The sequence below is a fragment of the Stegodyphus dumicola genome, chromosome 5 (genome assembly GCF_044657685.1).
Source record: "Stegodyphus dumicola isolate Sdum_Otavi_A_Nest chromosome 5, ASM4465768v1".
NCBI classification, from domain to species: Eukaryota; Metazoa; Arthropoda; class Arachnida; order Araneae; family Eresidae; genus Stegodyphus; species Stegodyphus dumicola.
Genome location: NC_140772.1, coordinates 160,861,075 through 160,888,680, shown reverse-complemented (window position 1 = coordinate 160,888,680; position 27,606 = coordinate 160,861,075). Strand labels below are relative to the sequence as shown.

Below are 27,606 nucleotides of genomic sequence, written 5' to 3'. Positions count from 1 at the left end.
TAAAATGACTGTATGAAATGATGAGCCATCAATGAAAGATCAAATAGCTTTCACCTTTCTCAAATGGTAAACCATCTCGCAAAAATATTCTCTTAAAAAAATGAGAATTCAAATCGTACATATCGATTGAAAATAGTTTTTGTAATGAAAATTAGATTTAAAATTTCATTCAGACATTTAATCCATTATCCCATAGATTCTAATACCATAGATCCTAATGAATGATCAAATGAACCAAATGAAATCTGTGTGTACTCTTGAAAAAAAAATCTGTGTACGCCACATGACTTTACGGAATATTAAATTATAAGTATTTTTTTGCGGCATTTCAGTTAAGCTTATTTCCTTAAGTTTCATTGTAGATTAGTTCTCATTCAATTAATTCAGCTCTCACTTCGCGGCAAGGCAAAAATACATAAAACCTCAATCTTTATTAAAAATTGAAAAAATATAGAAAAATATAAAACACTTAACAGAGTTAAAACAATAAAAAATTTCTGCAATTAAAATTAGTTTCTACACAAAAACAAGCAATTCGGCCAGCGGGCAAGAGGCGGATTTTTCGGTGCACAAAATGTTTGGTCCTATTCGGCAAAAAGACACTGAAGGTACAGAAACTGACTTAATTCGCTGTTTTACTAAGTTTCAAGTGTAAATAAATATGGCTGCTATGGTAAAAAAAATTATGTTTAGCCGCACTTAAACAAATTTTAAATTGTTGATAATTCAACAACTATTGCATGCAGATTAACTAAAGGCATAAAAACCTTAACCGGAAGATAAGAACATAACTGAATCATTTTTAAAACAAAAATTACGCAATTTACCAACATATAAGAATAAAACAAAAATTGAGCTCACGGAGCCGAGTAATAGAATGGGTATATATATACTTTTAAGTGCAGTCAATTGCAGCCAAAAAAGGTGCACAACTACATATTATAGCAGTCCTATATACAAAATTTCAACGTTTTGAGGCTACTCGCTTTTGAGTTATGCGAGATACATGCATACGTGCGTACAAACGTCGCGAAATAATCTCTTCTGAATCCATTTTAAATCCTTTTTGCAACACGTTTTGGGAAAAAGTTATTTATTCTGCCCCTAAATACAGATGTCACGCAAAAACATCGTTAAATTGCATTCGATAGAGGTCAAAATGGATATTTTCGTTGAAATGTGATACCCGTAAATGTTCGCGATTACAATACTTCCTTTACTTACTTCGTATCAGGAAGTAAAAAGGGGGTTAAACTCGTAGTGTTTATAAAAAAACTTGCATGCCAGTTTAGTCATGTACAGCAAATATTTTTATCAGAACCTTTCAGAAAACTATGACAAACAATGCTTCAATGAATTTTTCAAAAAGACTAATAATTTTTTAATAAAAGATTTTAAAAGAATACTTAAAATCTATTTCAAGAAAGAAAATTACTGCAGAAATATTTGAATTATGTAGTGCCTTTAACTCAAGATTAAAAGAAGTAAGAAGAAGGATTTTTTTTGTTATTTCCAAAAAACGATGGTAACGTTATGAATGATGTAAATAGTATATGTAATATACATGTAATATATTATTTATTAACGTAAATAAAAACTCTGAAGAGAACTGAGAAAAATTCTAGGTATAATACATAGCAACAAAACGCTAGTTATCTGAACTCTTAGAGATTTATCTCATTTCACACAAACTACAGACTGGATAAGTGGTGGAACTGGAAGTGTTGAGACTGGAGAGACAATGTAAAATTTATTCCAGACCATCACTGTAATCTCTCAAGCGTCACTGAGATTAAAATATTTACCGCTTTCCCCGCCTTTAAAAAGTATATTTTTAAAAAAATAATCGGAGTTTAATTGCATTTTTTAATTATCATGAAGAAACTTTGTTTTTAAAAGAATATCCTTTTAAGTGAAACTGAATCATAAATTTCCTTTTAGTCATAACGTGAATGAATCAAAGAAATGAATAAATTAAAGTTACAAAAATAAAAAAACTATTTTTCTAAATCGTTCTTGATTTGGCTTTGAAATTAGGGCATTTTTATTACCGGACAGTTTAAATGGTGTTCCACTGTAATATGTTTCTAAGTTGTATTCTAACTTGAAATTTCTATATTAGGGTTTAGATTAAATGAAACCATCATACAAAATTCTTAACTGGGATAATACGTACCATTTTTTTTAATGAATGAAAAAATCAAATTTCAAATTCTTATTTATCAGAAAAAATATTCCTTTTGAAATGATTAAAATAATACAATTTAAGATCCTTTTATGGTCCTTTCTGCTTGAATTCACGTAAATAAAAATGATTTTCATTTCTCCAGTTCACTAAAAAATCGCTACTTATAATCAATGAAAATGCGCGAATTCTGTTCTATTTTGTTATAAAGTTGTTATTAAGGCGTTAATTAGTTAATCTACTGTGAAATAAGTTTGGATTTCTATTTTGCACTGATAACATGCTTTGAAGTTAGTAGCAAATTTTAAGTTCAACAATCCACAAGACTACTTTTGCATACTTTAATAATTCAATCGCTTAAACAGAATTAGCTGAGTTTATATTATTCTCATATTTTGGTCATGTTCAACTGCACAAATATACACATTTTGAAAAACATGCTCATCCATTTATTATATTTATAAAATAATAGACTAATAAATATATAGATAGACTAGAACATGTAAAAATTTCAGTCAACTCAATAATAGTACGCTACTACAGCTCACTTTTATTTTATTATGTAAAACAGAATAAATAACTTACTTGACGTGAATACTTACTTGACGTAAATAAATACTTACGCGTGATGTGAATAGCAAGCTATGCGCGAATTCTGTTCTATTTTGTTTGCATTAAGTTCAAAGCATTTTGTACGACTTTAATAATTTTTTAACAAGAAATTATCATCTAAATATATAAAAACACAGAAATACTTTGCATGTTCTCTCATTACAGAAAGATTATTATTTTGATTTTGGAAGACAATATAAGAATACCCGAACAAAAGAGTAACAACGGAACTATTTTTTATGCTGAGATTTGAATTGTTAAGGTAACCTTATAAAAGCGCAAATTTTCCAGAAAAATTTATAAGCAAGATATCTAATACCTGATTTCCTTCTCTCTCCATTCTTTGCAGTTAACATTACCTATTATTCTCAAATATGTTAGCAATTATTTTAGCATTATTATATTAGAAATTATTAATCTAGTAACAACTTTTGAGTTGTTACTAGATTAATAATATTAATTAAATATGAATTTATTTATGCAAAAAAAGAACTGTTAGCTATCAATGCAAAGTAACTACTATTTGCTGCTGTTACATTATTTATATAATATACACACACATAACTTTTCTTTGTAAGACATAAATATTATTTTCTATTCTTACAACAATGCATGTGACCTTGTTTTAATTAAAATATTAATATTTTTTTTTATTTTGATATAATGCATATGACTTTTGACTCAAATAGGAGATGCATCATGAGGAAGACATAATTTAGCACTTATTATCCCATCGACAAGCCAAGTAGCGCGATTTAGAGCCAATTATTGATGACCGTGTCCTCTAGAATTCTGCAGCAACGACTGTAACCACCGTTGCCGAAATTTCCGCCAACGGAATAATACATTAAGGACCCATTAATTTAATGCTATATATCAGGAACAATTTATATCAAATTTACATGATCTGCTTTTTTCCTTTTCAGTACTCATATGCAAGACCTGAAAGATGTAACACGTGATGTACATTATGAAAGTTACAGAGCACAATACATAACAAAGATTTCTCAACAAGCAGCAAGGGAAAGAAAGTGAGAATTTTTTTCACTTATTTTTTTAATATATTCACATTCCAACAGATTATTATATTTTATAATTTAGAAAATGCATTTAGCTTTACCTAGTTGTTTTATCTTTAATTTATTCTTTGATATTTATTTATAACTATTAGTATACAAAATGTGTGAAAAGGAAAGTACATGCTAGTGAATGAATCCTTCATCTAAATATTATGTTTACTTCTTGTGAGGCTACAAGATCTTGGGAAGGGGGAGGGGGAAGAAAAATGAATGTATGGAAATATGTTTCTGCTCTTCCCTTTATGCATCAGCTTAGACGGTTGTTATGGTGAATAGCTGCATGTTGATTGGCTCAGATTTGAATCTCAGAGATGGGACAGAACTTTGTAACGTAACGACTTTGTAGAACAGAGGTACTTAAAATCTGTTGCTCTAGACGCCCTCTTGAGAAATTTTTAATTGGAGGAAAGATAACGATCGATCTTCACACATATATATTTCATCTCCAGATGTGCTCTTAGCCAAAAATTGTTGATATTAGGCAGATTGTGTATTCTGCCTTAATTAAATCTCCAAACAAATCACTACATGTATCATAGATGTGAGTGAATTTCCTTAAAAAAGACATCATTCACAAAACCTTTTTTTTTTTAATATAATCCAAGAACACATCTGCTAAAACAAATGGCTTAGAGGTTTTTATACTTCAAAAATCTTTTTTCATTTAAATAATTTGCAAAAACACTAGAAAGCATTAAATTTTCAGTAACATAAGTTAATTTAAATAATTAAAAGAACAACTACCAAGATATACTAAACACATGAAAACAAATTTATAAATTTCAACAATAATTAAATTTACTTAGATCTTACTTTTTAAAGCATGCCTATCTGGAAATTTCAATTGATAGAATATTTTTATTCTGTAAATTTGTTAAATTCCTGGTAAAAATTGCGTAGTTTAATAAATCAAAAAATTTGTTGGTTTTACGACTTCACTGTCAACATGAAATGCATTTACAAAACTTGAATTACAAGATAAGTTTTTAAGATCATATATTTAAGATTTAAATTATATATTATTTAATGATAATTGTTTTTAATACCTTTATTTTTTCCAGCAAACTTAGACGAGATTCTGGGCCTAATTTTGAGGCAGTATCTGAAACAGACCGTCTATTACAGCAGAAGGAAGAAGAAGTATGTGTCTTAGTAATATTTCTAATTCTGCATCATTATTAAATAATAAGAACTAGTAATATTACTGGCCATTCAATCCATATAGTTTTACGAAGAAAAAAATAATAATTTCAAGCTGAATTTGATATTTGTGTTACATAAAGTTCTTTATACAACATGAATGTTAAAAAAAGAGTGCTGCATTTTAAAACTTGCATACACGAAGTCATTCTTAGAGAATTTTTATTCTTATTAGGAACAGTAAATGTACACTATTAACACTTAAAATGGTAGTGAAAAAAAAAAAAAAAAAAATGAGGATAACGGGAGTTTGCAGTTTTTCAAAATGAAATCATTTATGCAAATGCAGAGTAATTTTCACATACAGAATTTTATTATAATTTAATTCTATTAAAATTCTAAACCGCCAAGAATATTTCAAGAAACTGCTAAGATTACATGGGGTATTTCCCAGCAAGTAAGCTTCCAAAATAACCTATGATTGGATTTTGATTGAATTGTTTTTTTTTAAACCTAAATAAAACAGCTCTTCATCCAAGAGTTTATAAAAATGTAATCATAAAGATAATTTTAATACGTGACTCAGTTATTAAGTTCTCAACTTACGAAAAAACAATTTGGCCCCTCCCGAAGAATCTAACTGAATTTCTGTAAACAATATTTTTAATTTTTAAAAATATTTTAAAGACCTTTCTTAGTCTCTAAACTTTCGTTTTATTTTATTTACACGACGAATTACGATATTTGTGATTTATTTTGATTGACCATGGGATAATTCCAGGTCACGTAAAAATTATATTATTTAAATCATATATGCATCTATAATAAAGTAAAATACAAGGTATCTATAAAGTTATCAGTTCTGAATGTTCTACATCCATAAACAGACATCAGAAAGCTACGGAATTTTAGAAGCACATGAGTGACGCAATGAAGAAAATTTAAGGATAAGAGAAAAATTAGTTTCAGCCTAACTGCCACATAAAATAAATAAATGGGCCAAGTAGGTACTTATTTAAATGTCTTCGTCATATCTTCACTATGGTATTCAATTCATAAGAATGTGCTTTGTTGATGAAATTCTTCTATGATAACTGTAACTTCACAGCAGAAGTTCTACGAATTTTAAAAGGGTTTTAAAAAGGTACACTTAACACTAATGGACTATGAAAAATGGCAGTGAAATCTGAAGAAACGAAATCGTTATATGGTCAGCTTCGAAAACAACGAAAACGCATTGTCACAGAGGTAATGAAGGATGTAGAAACAAAAATGGAAGACAGAGCATTAAACTCTCTAACTGGCACTAGTGTCAGGTACACTGCAATAGCATTAGATCAGGCAAATACCACAATTCATAAGTTTGTCCAGAATATCCTACATTATTACTTTTACAAACTTTCGTTTATTCGGCAAGCTGTACTTATCGATTTGGCTACATTAGACCTCCCTGCAGTACTTTGCCCGCTGTGAATTAGACACTAAATGGCGGTGGTACATTTTGTGAGTGAATGAGGCATATTTTCATTTGAATGGCACAGTTAACACACATAAATTATGGTAGATTGCAGAAAATTCTTATTCTTTCTTCGTAGTTCCGTGGAATAAAACGAGGGCGTTTATACAGACTTACATATAGTTTTAGAAACAATGTGCTCCATAAAAGTAAGAGGCAATCATTGAATATCCCTCATTTCCCAAACGAGAACGTTGGCGCATCACAAGCACAAGCGTTATAATCAGGCGGGTTAATGATTTTGGTAATTAAAATTTCAAAGTTCATTGAAAACTTTGAGAATTTGTTGTTTTTCACCATCACAAATCCAAGAAAAACACTGCATTTTCAATCAGATCCTAATTACCATGTGGTTGCTCATAAAACTTTCATAACATTGTGGATTCTTCCTGTTTGAAACACTGTAACTGAATTGGAGTGCACTGGAATTTTTATTTTGCATGTTCACAAGCATTGCCGAAGAAATAATGCACGAAACCAACAGCTCATCGTTAAGCCTGATTAAAAAAAACTGGACATAAATGATTCTTTTCTTTTAAAAGCGGACATGAATACTTTTTTTACTGAAGCGATTTATAATATAAAAGCTATTCCTATTGCTCATTAGATGGCATTATTACTTCAATTTTCACAAAAAAAAAAAAAAAAAAAAAAAAAAAAAAAAAAATTGAATAAATGTTTTTTCCCCCGGGGTCTCCATATAAAAAAAATTAAATACATATTTGAATTAAGTGCAGAAGCTGCTAATATAGGATACCCAAATTTCACAATGCACATGCAAAAAAAGAATATAATGCAATATTTGAAAAACATAAGTATGTTCTTGCTGATGATCAGGGGTGTTTGTGGGACCCCCAAAAATCGCCTGAAACTTTTACGGACTTACTACCGACATTTTGGAGTTTCGAGAAGGGGGGTGAGAGAAATGAAAAATTACAATTATGAAGTATTGAATGACCTAATTATAAAAGTTCAATAAATTACTTTTTTTTGCAAAATTAATAACCATAAATTTTCAAACATATAAACTACTACATTTTATGTAAATATTTTAAATTACCTGAATTAATTCTTTAAAAAAAATTATCTAATTTCTGCTGCTTTTTTTTTATTTTCTGCTGTTTGTGGGCTTGTCTTTCTTTTGTGGTGAACTTCATAATTGCAGGAAGGTTGACTTTTATTTTCCTCATTTACAGTTGAAGAAATTTCCTCGAGAACTGCACATGCAGAGGTAGAAGCAGTTTGCTTTTCTGCTAATGTAGAAGGTTTTTCAGAGACTTTTATAGGTGACTCATCTGAAATACATGTTTTTAAGTCCTCTTGATATGTTTTCCAACTTCTGTTCATATTCAGTAAGAGATCTTTGTGAATTGGATCAGTCATTGGATTTTTTTAGCCATATTTTTCACATGAGATTTCTTTAGAAGACATTAAATCATATTTAATAGTCTGCACTGCATCTAGGGAATCAATCTTAAGAGAAGTTCTATAGTCAGTGATAAGTGTATCCATTAAGTTGAATGCACTTTCCACTAATGGGCCATGGAAGCAGCTAAGGCAGGCTTTGACCAATTTAGCCAATGTAGGATACTTATAATCATTTGTGAAATCATCTTTTAAATTAAAAATTTTAAACCAATATTTATCAATTGTACACTTGACTTGATTTCCACTTTCATCAGATGCGTAGAGCATTTCTTTGGTGATATCGATATCACTCTGGTATAACCTTATTTCAGCTTCTACTTTTGACTTTTCATTATCACTAAAAATATGGGACATAAAAGATGATAATTTTTCAAAAGCTAATATTGTACTGGTTTTACCTCTTAGCTCTGGATCTAATGCTGTAAAACTAATTAGATATGAATTTTTAAGGGGTAAATTCTGTTTCATATGCTGTGCTGTATTAGTATAAGCTTTCATCAGAGAAATTTGGAATTCTTTTGCTATTGGATGATTTTTTGATAATTTCTTCAGGAGAGTGCTTGTCCAGCAACATTTATTTTCTTGCACCATGTGCCGATGGTATCCCCATTACCATCTCTCCGTTCAATCCAATTCCACCTAAATGCATTCCGGACACCTTCTTCTAATTGTATAATATCGCTATTTATATCGAGAAATTTCATAGTAAAATTCTCTTGCGTACATAAATAAAAAAAATATTTCAATAAACGAAACGAAAAATTTACACGTGCATCAATAAATGAAACGAAAATTTTACACAGCGGAGAAATAAAAGTTGAGAAGCGATCAATGACAAATAGCTAATACGGCGAAAAATCCCCCTTCTCTACTTATTGGCGCCACGCCAGGAGAGATAAGACCTTTGAACCCAGAGTCACGTGATCACACATCTGGTCGAACGAAGTCTCTCCCTTATTTTTCTGCCACGCCTACTTGCCGAAAAGAATCCAGAAGAGAATGTCCGAGAACCGGAGGTATGAGTCATAACTCGCAATAAGGAAAGAACAAAAAATTTTTTTCCCCCTTTTCACGCATTATCACTGCCTTTGGAGAAAGAAAGGAAAAGTTTTCACCACACACACTGACCTTGCGTTTTCTGCTTTCAAAGCAAACAAAATTACCCAGATCAAAATAAATAATTCATTATTATTCCTACTTCCTTTTGAACGACGATCTGTGGTGATGGCGATAAGGAGCGCGCCTTGCGCCCTCCGATAAGTGTGGCAACCCTAGAGGAGAAATTTCTTACGAGTAGCGAGCAGAGCGAAACAGGCAGGCTGTCGGGCAGTGTGCGCGAAGTTCCTAAATAAAGCTTAATTTTTATTGTGCACTATGTCTTGTTAATATTATATTAATGCAGTAAGAACATAATCTGTGATATGGAATTCGAGGATTGGTGGTAAAAACATAACCGGGAAATTCCCATAATGGTAACCTGGACTGTGTTAAATCGTATGAACAGTTCTCAAGCACTTTCGGTTTTGACTACAAGCCATCACTCAAGATCTCCAAACCAGAAGTAATGGATTACATCGGTTTTCATCCTCCGAATCACAGATGAGTACTAATTATAGATCAATTTATAATTCTGTTTTCTACTTATCATTTAATTTAATTTTCTTTAGTTAAATTTTTGCTTTTATTTTGGCTTAAAAACCTTGCACAATGTCTGATGTTCATGCCGTCCAAATTCCGGTTTATAACCGATCAGACCCATCTTTATGGTTTATTATGTGTGAAAGTACTTTTGCTCTTGCCACCCCCAAACCTATCACAGAATCCATTACTAAATATAATTATGTAGTTGCTCATCTTCCTCCAGATATTGCTTCAATAGTACGGGATTTACTTATGAAACCAGACCCTATTGATCCATATGCAAAGCTTAAAACTGAGTTAATAAATCGTTCAGGAGAATCTTCTCAGCAAGAAATTCGCCAATTATTATCTGGAGAAGAATTAGGTTCTCGAAAACCTTCCGATTTGCTTAGAAATATGAAACGTCGAGCAGAATCTTTAAATGTTCCTGATAACTTAATGTTAGAATTATTCCTTCAACGTTTGCCTTCGACTGTTCAGTCTATTTTGGCAGCGGTTTCCAATTTAACTGTAGATAAAGCTGCAGAAATTGCCGACAGAATTTTAGAAGTAAATCCAACCCCAGGGACTTGTGCTGTTTCTCGCACAGTCGATCAGTCTCTTGAGGATAAATTATTTAAACAAATAGAAAAATTAAACAAACGTATTGATCGCATTTCTCTTTCTCGTGGTCGCTCGCCAAATCGCGGAGATCGCAATAAGGAAAGAAGCAATTCCAAAAGGAGAGATTATTCTGTTTGCTGGTATCATAGACGTTTTGGGAAAAAGTGTAGAGATGACAAATGTACAAAACCTTGTTCATGGCAGGGAAACGAAACCAGCAAAGAATAGAGGCGACTTATTATTTGCCTCAAGTTTCACGTCGCCTGTTCGTTCGTGACCGTAGAACAAACCTTTCATTCTTGGTCGATACCGGCTCTGACGTGTCCTTACTTCCAGCAAATAATTTTCAAAAACGGAATTCGTCCCAACAAACACTTTTCGCTGCTAATTCTTCTACTATTCATGTTTATGGTCAAAAAACACTTTCTTTGGATTTCAAATTAAGACGACAGTTTACATGGACTTTTCTTATAGCAAATGTTAGTACACCCATTCTTGGAGCAGATTTTCTCCATTTCTTTGAATTGGTGCCTGATCTCAGAAACAAATGTCTCAAAGATTTAAAAACGCATTTTAAAACCGTCGGTTGCGTGAAAAATGCAAGCATTTATTCAGTAAAAACTGTATTTAGTGATACACCATATCACAAAATTTTAAAAGAATTTCCTTCAGTTACTAGATTACCAGATCCTAACCAACCTGTTAAACATAACACCGTTCATTATATCATAACTAAAGGTCCACCTGTGGTTGCAAAACCTCGTCGGTTAGCTCCAGATCGCTTAAAAATAGCAAAACAAGAATTTCAAACTATGATGCAATTGGGGCATTTGAGACCTTCGAGCAGCAATTATGCATCCCCACTTCACATGGTTCCAAAAAAGGGAAGTCTGGAATGGAGACCTGTAGGAGATTATCGAGCATTGAACGCTCAAACAATAAAAGACAAATACCCTATTCCATGTTTAGCCGATTTTAGTGCTGCATTGCACGGTACTAAAATTTTTAGTCATGTCGACCTGATTAAGGCATACCATCAAATACCAATTAACCCAGCCGACATCCACAAAACCGCCATATGCACACCATTCGGTTTATTCGAAAGTACCCGTATGCAATTCGGCTTATGCAATGCATCTGCGACTTTTCAACGTTTTATAGATGAAGTCACGCGGGATTTAGAAGGCGTTTACGCTTTTGTCGATGACTTGCTCATAGCCTCTAAAGATTCTGAGGAACATTGCAGGCATTTGAAAGCTTTATTTTCCAAACTTCAGGAATATGGACTTTGCATAAATGTTTCAAAATGCACCTTTGGTCAAACATCTATTGATTTCTTAGGTTTTCACCTTAGTGAAAACGGAATTGAACCTCTTCCTGACAAAGTCAAATGTATTTTAGATTTTCCTCAACCTACCACTCTCACTCAGTTTCGCCGATTTTTAGGCATGTTTAACTTTTATAGATGTTTCATACCTAAAGCAGCACATATTCTTTCTCCTTTAATAAAATTGTTAGAAGGCTATATTAATAAAAAGAAATCTCGTTCTCGTGTTCAGGATTCATCCCCACAATTAAATTGGAACGAGAATGCTGAACAAGCCTTTATTGCTGCCAAAAATGCCATTGCTCAGGCTACCCTTTTGAGACACCCTATTCCCGGAGCCCAGCTAAGCATCTGGGTAGATGCCTCAGACGTCGCAATCGGCGGCACACTTATGCAGTTGTCTCAACAAACATGGGAACCTATAGCATTTTTCTCTATGAAACTCAGTAAAAGTCAACAGAAATGGTCCGCGTACGATAGGGAATTATTTTCTATTTATTCTGCAATTAAGAAATTCCGACACATGTTAGAGGGCAGAAATTTTATAATTTATACGGATCAAAAACCGTTAATATACGCTTTTAAACAGAACCCTCATAAATGTTCACCTCGACAATTGCGCCATTTAGATTTTATTTCTCAGTACTCTACTGATATTAGGCATGTGCAAGGTTCAAAAAACGTCGTTGCTGACGCTCTTTCAAGAATCGAAATTGATTCCATAACAAAATCTCCATTTTTTGATTTTAAAAAATTTTCGGAAGCTCAACGGCATGATCCGGAGGTACAAGACCTTCTCAAAAACAACACATCATCTTTGAAACTGGAATTTAAACCGTGCCAATATTCTGATGGTAATATTCTTTGTGACATATCAACAGACATTCCTCGTCCATTTGTTCCGAATTCCTTTCGCAGACTCATCTTTAATCATCTGCATAATCTGTCACATCCAGGAATTGCAGCTACTACGAAGCTTATTTGTTCTCGTTATGTATGGCCGGATATGAAACGTCATATCAAAAATTGGGTGAAATCCTGTGAATCTTGCCAAAAATCGAAAATTACTAGGCATACTAAAGCACCACTGGGCACATTCTCTCTTCCTGATGCACGTTTTTCAGAAATCCATATGGATATCGTCGGACCGTTACCTCCATCAGAAGGCAACGTGTACCTTTTGACTCTAATAGATAGATTCTCCAGATGGCCTGAAGCCATTCCCATCCCGGATATGAAAACGGAAACCATTTGCAGAGCCATCTTCAACTCTTGGATATCTCGTTTTGGCTGCCCATCGATCATAACAACAGACCAAGGTTCTCAAATGAGATCCGCACTTTTTGCAGAATTCACGCGCATTTTGGGTACGAACAGAATCACAACAACAGCCTATCATCCAATGTCAAACGGCATTGTTGAACGATTTCATCGACATTTAAAATCTTCTCTCAAGGCTCACGAGACCAATAACTGGACTGAAACACTACCAGTTGTTATGCTTGGTATTCGTACAGCCGTAAAGGAAGATCTACAATCATCTTGTGCTGAACTGGTGTACGGCACAACTCTCAAGCTGCCTAGTGATATGATAACGTCATCTAAGATATCTCCGTATGACACACAATTTATCACGAATCTTCGGCATAGAATGCAACAATTGAATCCAATAGCAACATCTGCACATTGCCAAGGAAAATGTTACGTAAGTGCTACCTTAAAGTCGTGTACGCATGTATACTTACGTGTCGATCGAGTAAAGCCACCTCTGTGCCAACCATATACAGGTCCGCATAAAGTTCTTTCTAGAACGGACAAAACTTTCACAATAGATGTTAACGGTCTGAAATCTACTGTGTCTATAGACCGTGTGAAACCAGCCTATTTGCTTTCGGACTCTAATTTGCCTGAACTGAAAACAAATAAAGACTTAAAGACAGTTCAGCAGAATAAATCTGCAAACGAACTCTCTAAGACACAAACTGTCACCAGATCGGGAAGACATGTTCACTTCCCTAAGAAACTTGCTTCTTACATAACAATTTAAAACATTTTTTTAAAATTCATATCTTAACATATTTCTTGTTATTTCATGTTTATTATATGTGTCAATACCTTGTTATATATTGAATTTCATTTTGATCTTTTCTAATTTTATATTCTAATTTTGTAATCATGTAAAAATACCCGACAGTACGGATACTCTGAGATAATTTCATAACCTATGTCGTTCCTTTGAATAGCCATTAAAGGAACTGGGGGGAAACTCTGTGGTGATGGCGATAAGGAGCGCGCCTTGCGCCCTCCGATAAGTGTGGCAACCCTAGAGGAGAAATTTCTTACGAGTAGCGAGCAGAGCGAAACAGGCAGGCTGTCGGGCAGTGTGCGCGAAGTTCCTAAATAAAGCTTAATTTTTATTGTGCACTATGTCTTGTTAATATTATATTAATGCAGTAAGAACATAATCTGTGATATGGAATTCGAGGATTGGTGGTAAAAACATAACCGGAAATTTCCATAGATCTCCGAAGTTCCGGGGTTTCCCCGGAGCACAAACACCCATGAATGATTACATTCGTATTGCTAGAAGCATTCGGCTGAGCCCTAAAATCGCTGAATACTGATAGTTCGATCTGAGGTTTGAATCTCATGAACGGGCTGGCTGCATGGCCGTTTTCGCGGTTTAACCGAAATCTGTAACGTATATACGAGACAGTTTCCTTTAGACCGTCCTCCTTATCCTTAGGCTGATAGCCCTCAAGGCTTTACCATAATCATATAAACCAAACTAGCCATCCAAGCATTCTTTTGGTTTTTAAAAAGGTATATTTTTGTACTTAATTTATTCAATAAGTCCATGAAAACTCGATGAATACTTCAGTTAAAATGTATTTAATATTTCTCTGTAAATGCAAGCCCACAAATATTAATCCAAGTGCTTGGATGAAGGGAAATTTTGCACGCTACTTGTAACCAAGAATAGTATCATCAATTCAGTTATGGACAGGCGCTTTAAACGTCACTAAAACTGATTTTATGGTGAAAATAATGAATAAAAGTAGTAACCAAATATTGTTCTTTCAAAATTTGAAATGGAGTTTCACAATCAAATATGTAATATTTTCTACCACGACTTCATGGAATGCGGTCAACTGTGTAACTGCTTTAAGAACCAAACAGTTTTATAGAGCCATAAAACGTGATTGAAATGAAGATGTTTCTTTTTTAATAACTTGAATAGTAAGAACAAAAGAAAACTGCTGATTTATCTCCAGAAAAAAAATCATCTATACTAACTTAATGGAGATGACATAAAGACTGACTAAATTAACCAAAGATAATACAGAAGTTGCAGCCAGGTTCACTAATTCTTTAAAATAGTATAATTAATTACAGTATAAGATTTACTCAGAAGAATCTGGCGAAGAAAATGATATGCGAACAAGGAAAGATACCTTAAGCTATATCTACAGATCTTCAACAGAACCATAATACCTTCGAAACTTTAAAGCATCATATGCGAGTGTGTGATATAAAAAATTTTATAATATAGAAATTGAAAAATCAAAACGATCTATATATCAGGAATGGATAAATCGATCGTGAAGTGAGTTCTGGTCGATCGCAGATGACAGGACACTTTTGAATACGCTAGTGCAACTAAGCATCTTTTTTCTAATGTTTAAAATAAAACCGTCTTCTTTTATACCTCTTTTGCATTTTAGTATTCATTAAAATGAGTAATTGGACAAAAACATCCAAGATTTATCTTTTTACGAAGAAAGGAATTTGATTACTTTTCTACTATGATGAATGATTAGTAACAATGCCTCTGTCGCAGTTATTTAAAAGGTAAACTGGAATTTTTTATCATCACATAACAAATATCAAACAGATTATACTCAAAATAGTGAATTGAGGAAAAAAATAAAATTAGGGATCGTGACGCTCGATAACAAAACGTTTTTAAAAAGCCCATGTTAAAATCCTTTGCAGTGACTATTTCATCATTCAAGGTAAGCCATATTTTAGGGAAAAAATCAAACTATTTTTAAACAGTGGAATTATAAAAGACACTTTTTTGGAAATGTCAGATTAAAGTTTGATGAACAAAACTTAATTATTGCAGCAATCAAAGATCTATAATTTTCTCAAAATACTGCAATGTGGCAGATTGAGAAAATGACTGAAAATATAGGAGAATAATTATATAACCATATTAACAGATGTTCTTGTTTTCCCCTTAAATTGATGAATTGATTAGTATAAGTGACAGAACACAATTGCTTTTTATTCACACAGTTTTAAATTCTGACACTTGACGGAGAAGTACCAGAATTATTATTAAATACTTATGTAAGGTGGCTAAGCAGAAGTAAATTTTTGCAATGACTTTACGATTTATTTATTGAAATAATTTTTTCCCTTTTATAGGTAATTGAAATGATGAAACTTGGATCAGTGATTTAGCATTTCTTACACATTATATATCGACATTAATTGACTTAAATTTAGAATTGGGAAAAAGGGGGGCTAAGGCAATAATTGATATAATCTGTAGCATTAACGCACACACAAAAATATATAATAGTTATATAAGATGCACAATAACACAACCTGAATGGCTTTCCAAATTTGTCCTATCACCTGAAAAAATATTGAAACTAATTAAAGCATTAAAAAATATGTTGCAGAAATTAAGAAGTCAAGAAGACTCTGAGGTCAGATTTCATGATTTTGAAAACGTTAGTAATTATGCAGAATCTGTCATTTCTTTTTTTCAAAAAAAAAAAAAAAAAAAAAAAAAAAAAAAAGATATAATATGAATTGCCATGAAAATTTTTAATATTGGGAGAAAATAGTATTAGAAAATGAAATTATAACTGTACTAACTGATCATGAAGAAAATTTTGGAAATGTGTCAATCGAGAGAAGCATCCCAGTTTCATCAAATGTAGCAAATGCATCTACTTTTATTTTGGATCTACATGCTTATGTGAATTGGCTTCTCCATTTTTAAAAACCACAAAGACGAAATAATGTTCCCTGCTTATTGATTCTCATACTTGAAGATTCATTATTATCTTTGTCTGGATATATACCAAATTACGAATGCTTGGTTGAAGAAATGCAAATGCAGACTTCTTATTACTGATAAAAAAATAAAATTTAATCTGTATGTTTTTGTGGCTGCTTTACAATAAATAAATATTTTTGATGAAATGCATTAGTTTAATACCCCCTTCTCCCATTATTTATTAGTACAAAAAATACAAGTTTGAACGTGTTAAATATTAAGACTAATAGGTAGACTGTAACACATTTTTAAGAAAAAAAAAGCAGTTATATATATACAGAAGTTGGCTATCTCTGCTATATATGAAAGGATCTAAGAGAAAATAATAGGAGTTTTGAGCAGTGAAGCAGAAGCTTAGCAGGTAACAGATGAAATGGTAGTGTTCAAGATACAAAACTAGAGAAAATTTAAATTCTGGGGCAAAGAAGATATATTATTCTGAACATTAGATACAGGATTTAATGTTTAGTAATTTACTTTTAACAATGCAAAGAAACAATATATCTATGAAGCTGGCCATCCAAAATGCAGCCTATAAAACAAACAAAGTGTCAAAGCCATATTAACAGAAATAACATACGAGTAATAATAAGGCAAGACTTAATAGTAAATAAATGAATTAAATTACAGACCTGTTTGACTTGCAGATACAAAAAATTCAGTATTTTGTGTACTGCAATAACTGCTTCAGCACTTTTCAGCATTAAAAGAAAGTAGCTTTTAAGGTGTAGTTGAGTGTACCAGTAAATGCTGTTTCCCTTAAATTGCCAAAGTTAATTTGGCATTGCTGCAAGTGGTACATGCTGGGTTGCTATTTACCAATTAAGAAATGTTCAAGAATGTTAGATGTGCAATATATTGGGAGAATGGATGAGCTAAGGCAACAGTGTAACTAAAACAAAGATATGATGAATACTGTGAGCCATCTGTAGTCGCACATTGCCCTATTAAAACCTGGCTGCAGGCAAGCTTTGAAGATCAGAGAGAACAAGAGGCTCCCAAACTTGGGAGAAGTAATGATGGTTCTTGAGTGTGCTGCCAGTGCATATTTAGGCAGGTGTGGGAGTAAGATTTATTTGAACCACAAACCATAGATCCAATTCATGGATGATATGCATAATGGAAAGGTCATGATGTCTCTCATTAATGTGCCTCCAGATTCGGGCACAACTATCAGTAATACATTCATCTAAAAAGACAATGTTGTGCTACTGGCTTGTCCATGTTTAATAAATCCAGTGAAACACTACAGGCACAACTGCTTGCGGGATAGAATCGATGGTCATTGCCAGAATGGATGTCTTGCAAAAATTTCCCTTTTCTACAATGTTGAAAGGTACATACTGACACAGGTTGTTGTGTCACATATCCTTATTTTTATACTAAAGTTCTTGAGGCTACTGTGTGATTTATTATTTAAATGAACAGAGCATGCTTGTCCTCTACTTCGATCACTTGATCAGGTTGGTACAATCACTTAATACCAGCGATTCCATATCCGCATTATTACGGGTTAATTTTGTCCAACACGAGAACCCTTTTCTTGGAAGGATAAGTCATAATTCTTGCTTGCTTGAATAACTGCCTTTTTTCAATAAAGCACTCTGGAACTTATCATGTAAAAGAACATCAGCAAAATACACAATTCCAATAGTAGCAGTTTAATGCTAATCATTTCCATTTCAAAATCTATGCATGAACACATTTTCAGCCTACCTTGCTATGCATTTTCTGCATAGATGCTTAGCACAGTATTTACTTGGAATAAACTTAATGATTATTAAATTATATAAAATTAAGTCTAAGTGATAATAAAAATTAAATATGCTTGTTTATTTTTTCAGATAAGAAAAATGCAAGACATGTTACAACAAATGCAGCAAAAACTACGGGCAGCAGGCTCAGAAGGAGATGGACCCAAAGCAAGTGAAACTATAGTTAATCTTTGATAATTTTCTGCCTCACACTTGATTAAAATGAGCACAATATCTTTCTCTAGTAAATGGTGTGTTAAAACGATTTTAAATGAATTTAATTCATAATTAATAATTAGCATTTAAATAAATGTTTAAACTGCTTTTAATTTTTTTTTTTTAAAAAATAAATGTGCTAGAGAAGGAAAAAAAAAAAAAAAAAAAAAAAAAAAAAAATGAAAACAAGTTCAACTGAGTAAATGAAAATAAAGACTCTTATTTATTGTCCATATTTTTTTAGGAGGAGGGTGGTGAAATGAATTTTTAAAAACTCATGTCAAATCTAGCTACATCCTATGAGATGAAGCTTGAAGGTTTTTAAAAAAATCGCATGATCATCAGAGAAATAAGTGAGACAAAGCAAAGAACAACTTGCAGTGAAAATATGGGACACGATACTCAGACTTTTGCTACAATTTAATGCTGTCAATTGTGCTTTTCAAATGAGAATCTATGGAGCATGGTTATGTTGCAAATTGTATGTGACATTTTTTAATATAATGGTTAGAGATGGTATTAGATTTTTGTACATATTTCTTTTCTTGTAAAGCGATGTTTCTTGTTACTGTTTTTTGATAATGGTAAAATTTAGTGCAACATCAATGCTGTTTTGATCCACTGTGTTGAAATTTCTTATCAATAAAGTTATTATAAACATTGCATTAATAGTTCTTTTAACATGTATTTCAGTTCTAACTAAATGGAGATGAAATTGAACTCATTTTACTTTTTCTATTTTCCTTTCCTGAATCTAACAAATCAAATGTAACCAGACTTTCCTTGTTCAAGATTTAATTCATACCAAAACTTTTTATACATTATGAAATTTTATTTATTTTGTGGAATTCTAAGCTTTGATAGTCTGTAAATAGAATAGTAGGAAAATTAACTACAAAGATTTTAATTGGAATAAATGCACACATACTGATAAGTACTTTTCCATCTACTGCATTGAAAAATCCATATATTGAAAACAAAAGGAAATTTTCTAACCAAAATGAACATAAATTTAGTACAATATCAGTGTTTTGATGCAATGTACTAAAATTTATCAATGAAGTTATATCAAAATACAAGATGTTATAGAAATTCTTTCGTGGTGTATTATTAGTACAGCAGATGTAATCTACAAAATCAGAAATCTGTGTGGTCTATTAATAAGTCTTGATTGTAAAGTTGAAATAATAAAAATTTTTTGTCTATAATATTTTTAAAAAATAAATATAGATATTGTTACTTATGTTCTTTCGGCACATAACTAAAAGAAATAATTGTTTTTTTTTTTCATGAAAGTGAAGGAAACTTAAATAATACTTATAGTAATAATAGTAGCAGAGTAGAATTATATAGTTAGAATTCTTTCCTAAAATAGTGCCTTGCTGTTTTATAATTTGTAATTTACAGATTAATTTGGAAACTTAAGCATTTTTATATATTTACATAATGTGCAAATATAAAATTTAGAAAATATTTATAAATTTTCTCGGAACTATTCACCAAGTATTTTGTAAAATAAGTTTATACCTTTTTTTAAGTTTTGAGGTTGAACTACTTCATTTCAAAGTAAACAACATAAAACACGGTTAACAAAAAAAAAAAATGAGAGAGAGAGAGAGAGAGATGGATGTTGTAGATTTCCTTGGAAATTAACTTAGGCTATCAGCTTACATTTCTCAATTCTGGAATACTGTGTATTATACAATGAAACTCTTATTATCTCACTCTTCTAATTCAAACATTCTAGGAAAAGGTTTTCACTTACTTCAAATATGCAACATTTCAAAGTTTTATTAGTTTGCTTGATTTTTATTGCTAACAATTTAACAAAAATAAAAATCTGGCAGCCATTTTTTAATATAAATAAAAGGTAACACAAAGCCACTTTTCTATCCATGACATATTTCCTTCAAAGGGCTTTGAATGCACAATATAAAAAAAAACTCTTGAATTACGTATCTTATAACTTAAATAATTAATTAAAGGCATACCAGACATTCATGAAAAAGACTTTTCTTTGGTTATCTACTTTATGTCAGTTATTTAATTGTTTTAAAAACTTTCCTCTTCTGTACATATGAAATCAAATAGAAAAAAGTATATTCTATAATAATTCCTTACAGCAACGAATGTCTCTTATTCTGCTTTACACACATTTAATTTCGAATATCAACATTGGTGCCCTGCATTTCACCTAACTAGCAAACACAGAACTGTTAATCAGGTTCTAAATAGCTGGATTGCTTGTTTTCCTTTCCAGGACACATATAATTATGCTTATATGTTTATTAATATTATTAATTTATGTAGGTTTCAATTTTTATAATATTTTATAAATATTAAAAAGATAATACAATACATATTTTGAAGCTATTAAATTCTAGATAAATATTATCAAGTACTCTTGTCCTTTCATATGTGGCAAATATGCAGCCTATAAACAGAACACACTTTCAGACAGTATGTAGACTTTTTTAACTTCATGAATCATTGCTGCATTATAAGAAATACTTTGTCTACAAAATTAAACAAATATAGTAAATATTACATCTACATGGTTCACAATTAAAACTACAGAACATTAGTAGTTCAAATTTTGGTGAATGGGCTGGCTGCATTGAATTTTCATGGTTTTTGCCATGTATAACATAAAACATCAGTTTCTCTTAAAAACTCATTCATGAAAGCATTCCTTAGCTTAGCATGATAGCTCTTCTATGCTTGTCATAACCCAACCTTCATCAAGCTCAGTTATTGTTTTACAATGTATGGAATTAATGAGTTATTTTTTAATAACCTCTGTTACAAGCAAATAAAAATATTTTATTATATAATTCTGCAGAAGAAAGTGTTTATTATTTTGTTTTGCAGAATTAAAAATATTTTAGCAGTATAATCTTTATAGTAAAAGACTACAATAAAACACTCTCTCAAAAAGTATGTGTAAATATGGTGCAAAGGGAGAAGCAATTATCAGGATTTTTCAAATATTTAGATGGAATGTAGACTCAATTTGGATATTCTGCATTATCGGTATTGCATGCAAATAAATTGCTATGGAAACAGTCAATTACAAGAAATGCATTAAACAATCTGCATATTGCAGAATTGGATTAAATTTGTCAGGCTAAAAATATTCACATAATGTACTTCATCTGCAGTTTGGATAAATGTAAACTAATTGGCTTTATTCTTACAGACACAACAAAATTTAAGACAATGCAAGTTATATAAAAATTTAAACACTATTACAAATACAAGTAAAGAGGTGACCTAATTATGAAATGACAACAAATAGACATTAGTTTAATTTTTATTTCCAGATTAATGCAACATTCGTGTACTTTCCTGATCCACCTAGCTCACAGTCTTATATTTGACACATTCTTAACCAAAATTCCAAATTCCCTTGCCTTTTGCCCCCGAGTTAAAACAGCCAGAAATGGAAACTTCATGCCTACAAGTATTTCCCATGGACATGAGGATTATTTACCACAGAAGTTTTTTACTTATATTTTACATCATAATTTTTAATTACTGTGCAAGCACATAGAACTGCAATCTCTGATGCTCCTTATTCCTACAGCTGGACAGCAATGCAGGTATGAATTTCTTGAATTTTCAAGCTTTGCAAAACATTAAAATATACAGTCGAAAAGTGATGAATAAATTGATCAAGGCTGAGTTCCAGTCACCAGTTATAGAACAACAGAATATGAACAAAATTTGGGAGCATACCCTGAGAGCCAAGATTTTCAACATTTTAAATTTGCTACCTGTTGAGTGATATCTAGACATATTCACACCTGAGATGCATTCCTCCTGATAAAGACAGCTATGTGATTTTCTTCCATCCTAAAGATATGGCTGAAATAGCTGACTGCGGTGTTCTTTTTTAAGGTCTCGATACTTTTCTCATGCTAAAGTATTTTTATTGGATAGTCTAACTGCAACATAAAAAATACTCATGAAAAGAAATATACCATGCTGCCATTTTTTCCCCTATAATTCACTACATCATATTCTTGGGGGGAGGGATGCTTCCACATTCGAAAAGTTGTTTTTTTTTTTTTTTTTTTTTTTAATCTAATGGCGGGCTCTTGCCTTTTTAGCATTATTGGCCACTGCTAAGGCCAGAAGTGTTAGCCATTTTATTGTGCAGCCACTATCACCTCCCATGAAGGAACAGACAGTTAAAACCATGCGTTCTCCGGGATTGAAACCCGGAACCTTTTGTTCTGCAGTAGGCTCCCCTAACCATTATACCATCTGGGCTCCTTGAAGAGTGTATAAATGTAGTTATTTAAAAAAAGAAAATGTCAAACATTTAATACGAATAAAATGATGTTTTAGATATTGACATAAATAACAGAAAAATTTAGAATACAGATAAAACATTTTTAAGAAATTAGAAAAGTTGAATTTTTAACCTAATTATTCAAGATACATTCCAATGTGAGATTTTCTTGCGGAAAAATTTATTTCTATCTAAAATATGGCTCAACTTGATGCAGTATATATTTTAATGAAGACTGAAACAGATTAAATAAGAATTAAAACTTCTCACTGCTGGTCAGAAGGCAAGAAAAATATTAAGAAGGAACTTTTGATGCCTGAAATGAAGCAAAAACTGTTGTTGTGGGCTAAAAAATAAAATCTTGGACCATAAATGACTGCAAAGAGTTAATTTTCAGTGATGAGATTCATTTATTTGTTCATTGCTACAGATCTAATGTTATTAGATGAAGCAAGGTTAATCAACAAGACCTCAACATATCTAACAAACAGTAAAATACCCTCAAAAACAAATATTTTAGGTTTTTTTCATTGCAGATGGCACTGGAAGTCTATTTCATATTAAGTGAATGATGACTTCACTGAATTATATAAAATTTTTAAAACTTAAGATTGTACCATTCTAGAAAACCTTCGTAGGGACATTTCCATGTCACAATCTGAAATCTTTAGGAAGGGTCATGTTGGAAAATAAAATTACTCTGCTAGTAATGCTAGAATAATATCAATTGGGTGACAAAACAACATGATTAATAATCCTACAAAATTGTGGTTCAACGATTAAACAGTAAAAAATATATGTACAGGACTAGCACAGTTAATGTCTAAGTGCATTCTAGAGGTCATATTTCTGATTAATGGGAGGACATATTTCCTATTATTTTTAATATCACTGTATATGAAGCTATATATATAAATTATAAAAAAAATCACTCTCTTCCAATTAATTTATACACTATAGAACAGCGATTCTCTACTTTTCGACTAACACGTACCATATAAATAAAAACTGAAAAATTCAAGTACCACTGCTACATTTTACAATGATTATTTTTCAATTTCTCAATTGAAATATTAAAAATATATTTTGCCATTTGCACAACCTATTGGCTATTTGTATTAAACATGCATACATAAAATGACACTGTTTTTATACATATATTCTATAAACAAACCCATAATATTTTAGATTAAAAATGGGTTACCATTTTTATTATCAAAATTTAAGTTATAATACTTTAATTTTAAAATTTAGGGCAAAATTTGAGTCTGTTTAAGACAGACAAATTTCTTTGTGTCTGATCTTATTTCACTTAGTTTTAACCGTAAATTAGGATTCACTTTTAATTTTGCTCTGTATTTAATTTTTAAATATAACATGGAAGAAATTCCTTGTTCACTAAATAGGTTGTGCAAAAGGACAATACAAATTTAATAGCTTTATTTGAAATGCCTCTAAAGTTATTTTTCAGTTCAGACAAAAGTTAACAAGTGTATTATTTTTGAAATCTTCAGTTCGAGTTCGATCACAGGAAATTTCTATCAATTTTTTTCTTCACGAGATTTTTGAATATAATGGTTAAAAATACTTTTCCTTTGCATACCACCAGTTGGGAATACTTGCTATATAATATAATTTAAGTAAGGTACTGAAACAACTAGCCACTGAAACATGATTTTTGGTGTATGCAAAAGCCTTGGTCTAAAATACATAAAAATGAAAAAAATGTGCAAATTGCCTATAAATTGAATACAATTGTATTTATTTTTAATTTTTTCGATTGTATACAACTTTTGAGCAATTTGCTCATTTTTTTTTTTATATCTTTAGCCCAAAGCTATTTCACACGCATTTATTTCTCTAATGAATTCTGTTTTTATCTGCAATAGTTTAATTTTAAGTAAATAAAAAAGAAGCATGTCCTGATGAGTGGTGACTTCTTTGCTTAAATCATCTGGTTTACAGAATCTTAGCTGCTTTAGTGCCAGATTTTTATTTTGAAAGTACTTAATAAAAATTTTTTATCACATATACACACATACATATCTATATTTGCATCAATGATTAAAAAGTTTTACAATGAAAGTACTTTAAAAAATTATGCATGTAATACCGTTTTGAATGAATATGTATAGATTAATCAAGCATTTTTTTAACTGCCATACTTGAAAATCACGCTGAAAAAAAATTTTGACTTTCAAAATATAAAAATGCTATGTATTTATGCATAAAAAGTGTAAAACTATTCATATAAAATTTAGCAATGGGTATTAAATCTGATTTTGAAATTTTGTCATATAATAAATGGCTAAACAATCAGAGTTTGAAAGTCAAACTTGCAGTGTTGTAAAATTTATGTCCAACTAGCAATGGCATATATTTAATTTGCTTTCACAGTTAAAGTATACTTTGAATATTAATTCAACAATTCATTTAAAAATTAAAACTCGTGGATACTAAATATTTTTAATGTAAATAAAGAATACAATTCAGCAAAAAATTAACATGGAATAGCATTAAAATCTGCGATACATGTAAAAAAACAACAAATAGAAAATGACACTGTTATTATACATATATTCTATAAACAAACCCATAATTTTAAACAAACACCTATAAATAAATGTATAAATTATAAATAAATGGCTGTACAGTGAAAAGACCCTTGCTGTTAACAGTATAGAAAATAGACTGTCTGTAGTGGAAAACTTGAGATTATTTAATGCTTGGCTGAACTCTCCCTTAGGCTCTGTATACTGGAGGGTCGGGGAGGCAGCAAAAGTGTCAATATATTTTCCCTGAAGCACAGAAAAGGAACTTATACCCTTCTTCTCAAAGGATAATGATTTAAGTAGCAACACATTTTTAATTGAAATTTGGCTTTACATACAAAGCAGATGAACAGCCTTTTGCCCAATAAGAAAATATATGTCTCTATACACATTGACCTTTCAGTACACCACAAAGAAAAATCTGAGGATCTGAAAGTGTTTCTCATGTAGTTGAGAATTAAATAATGGCCGAGTGCTAAATCTATAAAATATTGGCAGCTTTGTACGGTTTTAATACATAAATTTCAAAAGGCTGGCTGCAAGTGGTTTTCCTTATGAGTAATGTAAACATGTAAACAGTTGCCCTTGGAAATCTTATATGAAGGTTCCCACCTCATAGTGTGTTTCAACATTACCAAATTATTCGATTCAGTCTTCGGTAGAACACCTATGACTGAATGATTTATAAACACCTTAAAGAACTGGGCACCTATTAAAAAATACATTCGACAGATTTCTTAAGAATTCAAACAAAATACATATCCCTCTTTCTTATGTAAAACTTGGTCTGAAGAAATAAATTTATCAAGAATTACCTCTAAAAAGAAAAAAAAAAAAAAAGTTTTAAGTATCTCTGCAAAATAGTTCCCTAATTACTTCTTTTTAAAGTAACTAAATGCTAGTTGATTTAAAATTAATAGGTATTTTTTAGAACTGGATAACTCATTGTCTATGATAAACAAAGTAGGGGGAACTAAAAGTTCCCTTAAAAATTTATTTACAAAAGTTCCTCCGTAATAATATATTCATTTATTCTTGAAAACATTCAGGGAAAGTTCAAAATGTAAAGATGTTCAATAATTATTAAAATTAATTTATTGAATGCCTATTTGGACATTTTTCTGGGTGAAGAAAATTAGAAAGACTAACATTGTTTTCATTAAGACATTAAAGAGATGGAAAAGATATAAGGATACCAACATAAAATGTAAATAATAATGTTTTATAATTTTTGTAAACATGGACATTTTGAAATAGTTATAAAACTGGTTTTATGCTATATTTTTATACTATTGTTTTCAGCCAGTGACATACTACAACTTAAAAGCACTGGAACAAATTATAGATTAATGATATGTGAAAAAACAATTTTTGGACTTAGAATCCCAGACCCTTCAAAAACAGCATACATTAAAAATTTTTTTTAATCTAAGCTGTTTTTAAGTTCTCATTACTTAAGTATCTGCACATTAATGTTAACTAAATAAATAATCCAACCAGAAGTAAATTAAAGGAATATTAGAATCTGAAAATAATAACAATTAAAAATAGTAGTAAATTTCAGAGCTGTGAACAGATATAACTCATAAATGAACATATGTAAATTGAGTTTTCACAGCCATCTTCGAAAAAATTACTCCTGGTGGTACAATTTTATAAGTTGTTTCAAAGAAGATCTATATCCAGTAACAGGGCACTTGTTAGTCATCTCAACATATTGGTGTATACATGGATAACAAAAGACAAACCTAAAAGGAAAAAAAAAAAAAAAAAAAAAAATCCTCCAATTTAGCAACCTATGAACAAATAACAAATTTTATTCTTGAGCAAAGTTTATACAAATGCTTCAGAAGCAGATTTAAAAAAAAAAAAAAAAAAAAAAAAAAAAAAAATTAGATCTTTTCAGGTCTTAGCAATACTTCAACTAGTTTATACATATGTCATTAATAATTTATTTTTTATCATTATAGCTTATTTAAAATTATACTATAATACTGGAAAATTCTTTGAATTATTAAATATGCCTTTATGCATACATCATATGAATAAATAATGCCCGCAAATTTTTCACAATCTCATTTTTATGAATACATGTTTTGGGGGAGGAAAGAGAACATTTCTATGAGAAAAACACAAGATCAAAAATTTTAGATGTTAGCCTCCGAATGCAAAAGTCAAG

At 31.0% G+C, this 27,606-nt stretch overlaps 2 protein-coding genes across 6 annotated transcripts in view; one reads left to right on the top strand and one right to left on the bottom strand.

The window, feature by feature from the left end:
- Positions 1 to 19,241, top strand: part of LOC118190523 (septin-2-like) — a 72,456-nt gene extending 53,215 nt beyond the window's left edge. For both annotated transcript variants that reach the window (XM_035361257.2, XM_035361250.2), the window contains exons 10-13: positions 3,724 to 3,828; positions 4,938 to 5,016; positions 18,453 to 18,530; positions 18,823 to 19,241. In XM_035361257.2, the coding sequence (XP_035217148.1) occupies positions 3,724 to 3,828; positions 4,938 to 5,016; positions 18,453 to 18,530; positions 18,823 to 18,849 (289 nt within the window). In that variant the 3' untranslated portion in view covers positions 18,850 to 19,241. The remainder of the gene's footprint in view (positions 1 to 3,723; positions 3,829 to 4,937; positions 5,017 to 18,452; positions 18,531 to 18,822) is intronic.
- A 6,081-nt stretch (positions 19,242 to 25,322) lies between these two features.
- Positions 25,323 to 27,606, bottom strand: part of Pex12 (peroxisomal biogenesis factor 12) — a 56,326-nt gene continuing 54,042 nt past the window's right edge. For 3 of the 4 annotated variants that reach the window (XM_085817301.1, XM_085817302.1, XM_085817304.1), the window contains one exon: positions 25,323 to 27,223. In XM_085817301.1, the coding sequence (XP_085673427.1) occupies positions 27,061 to 27,223 (163 nt within the window). In that variant the 3' untranslated portion in view covers positions 25,323 to 27,060. The remainder of the gene's footprint in view (positions 27,224 to 27,606) is intronic. The other variant, XM_035361230.2, reaches the window with a different exon arrangement.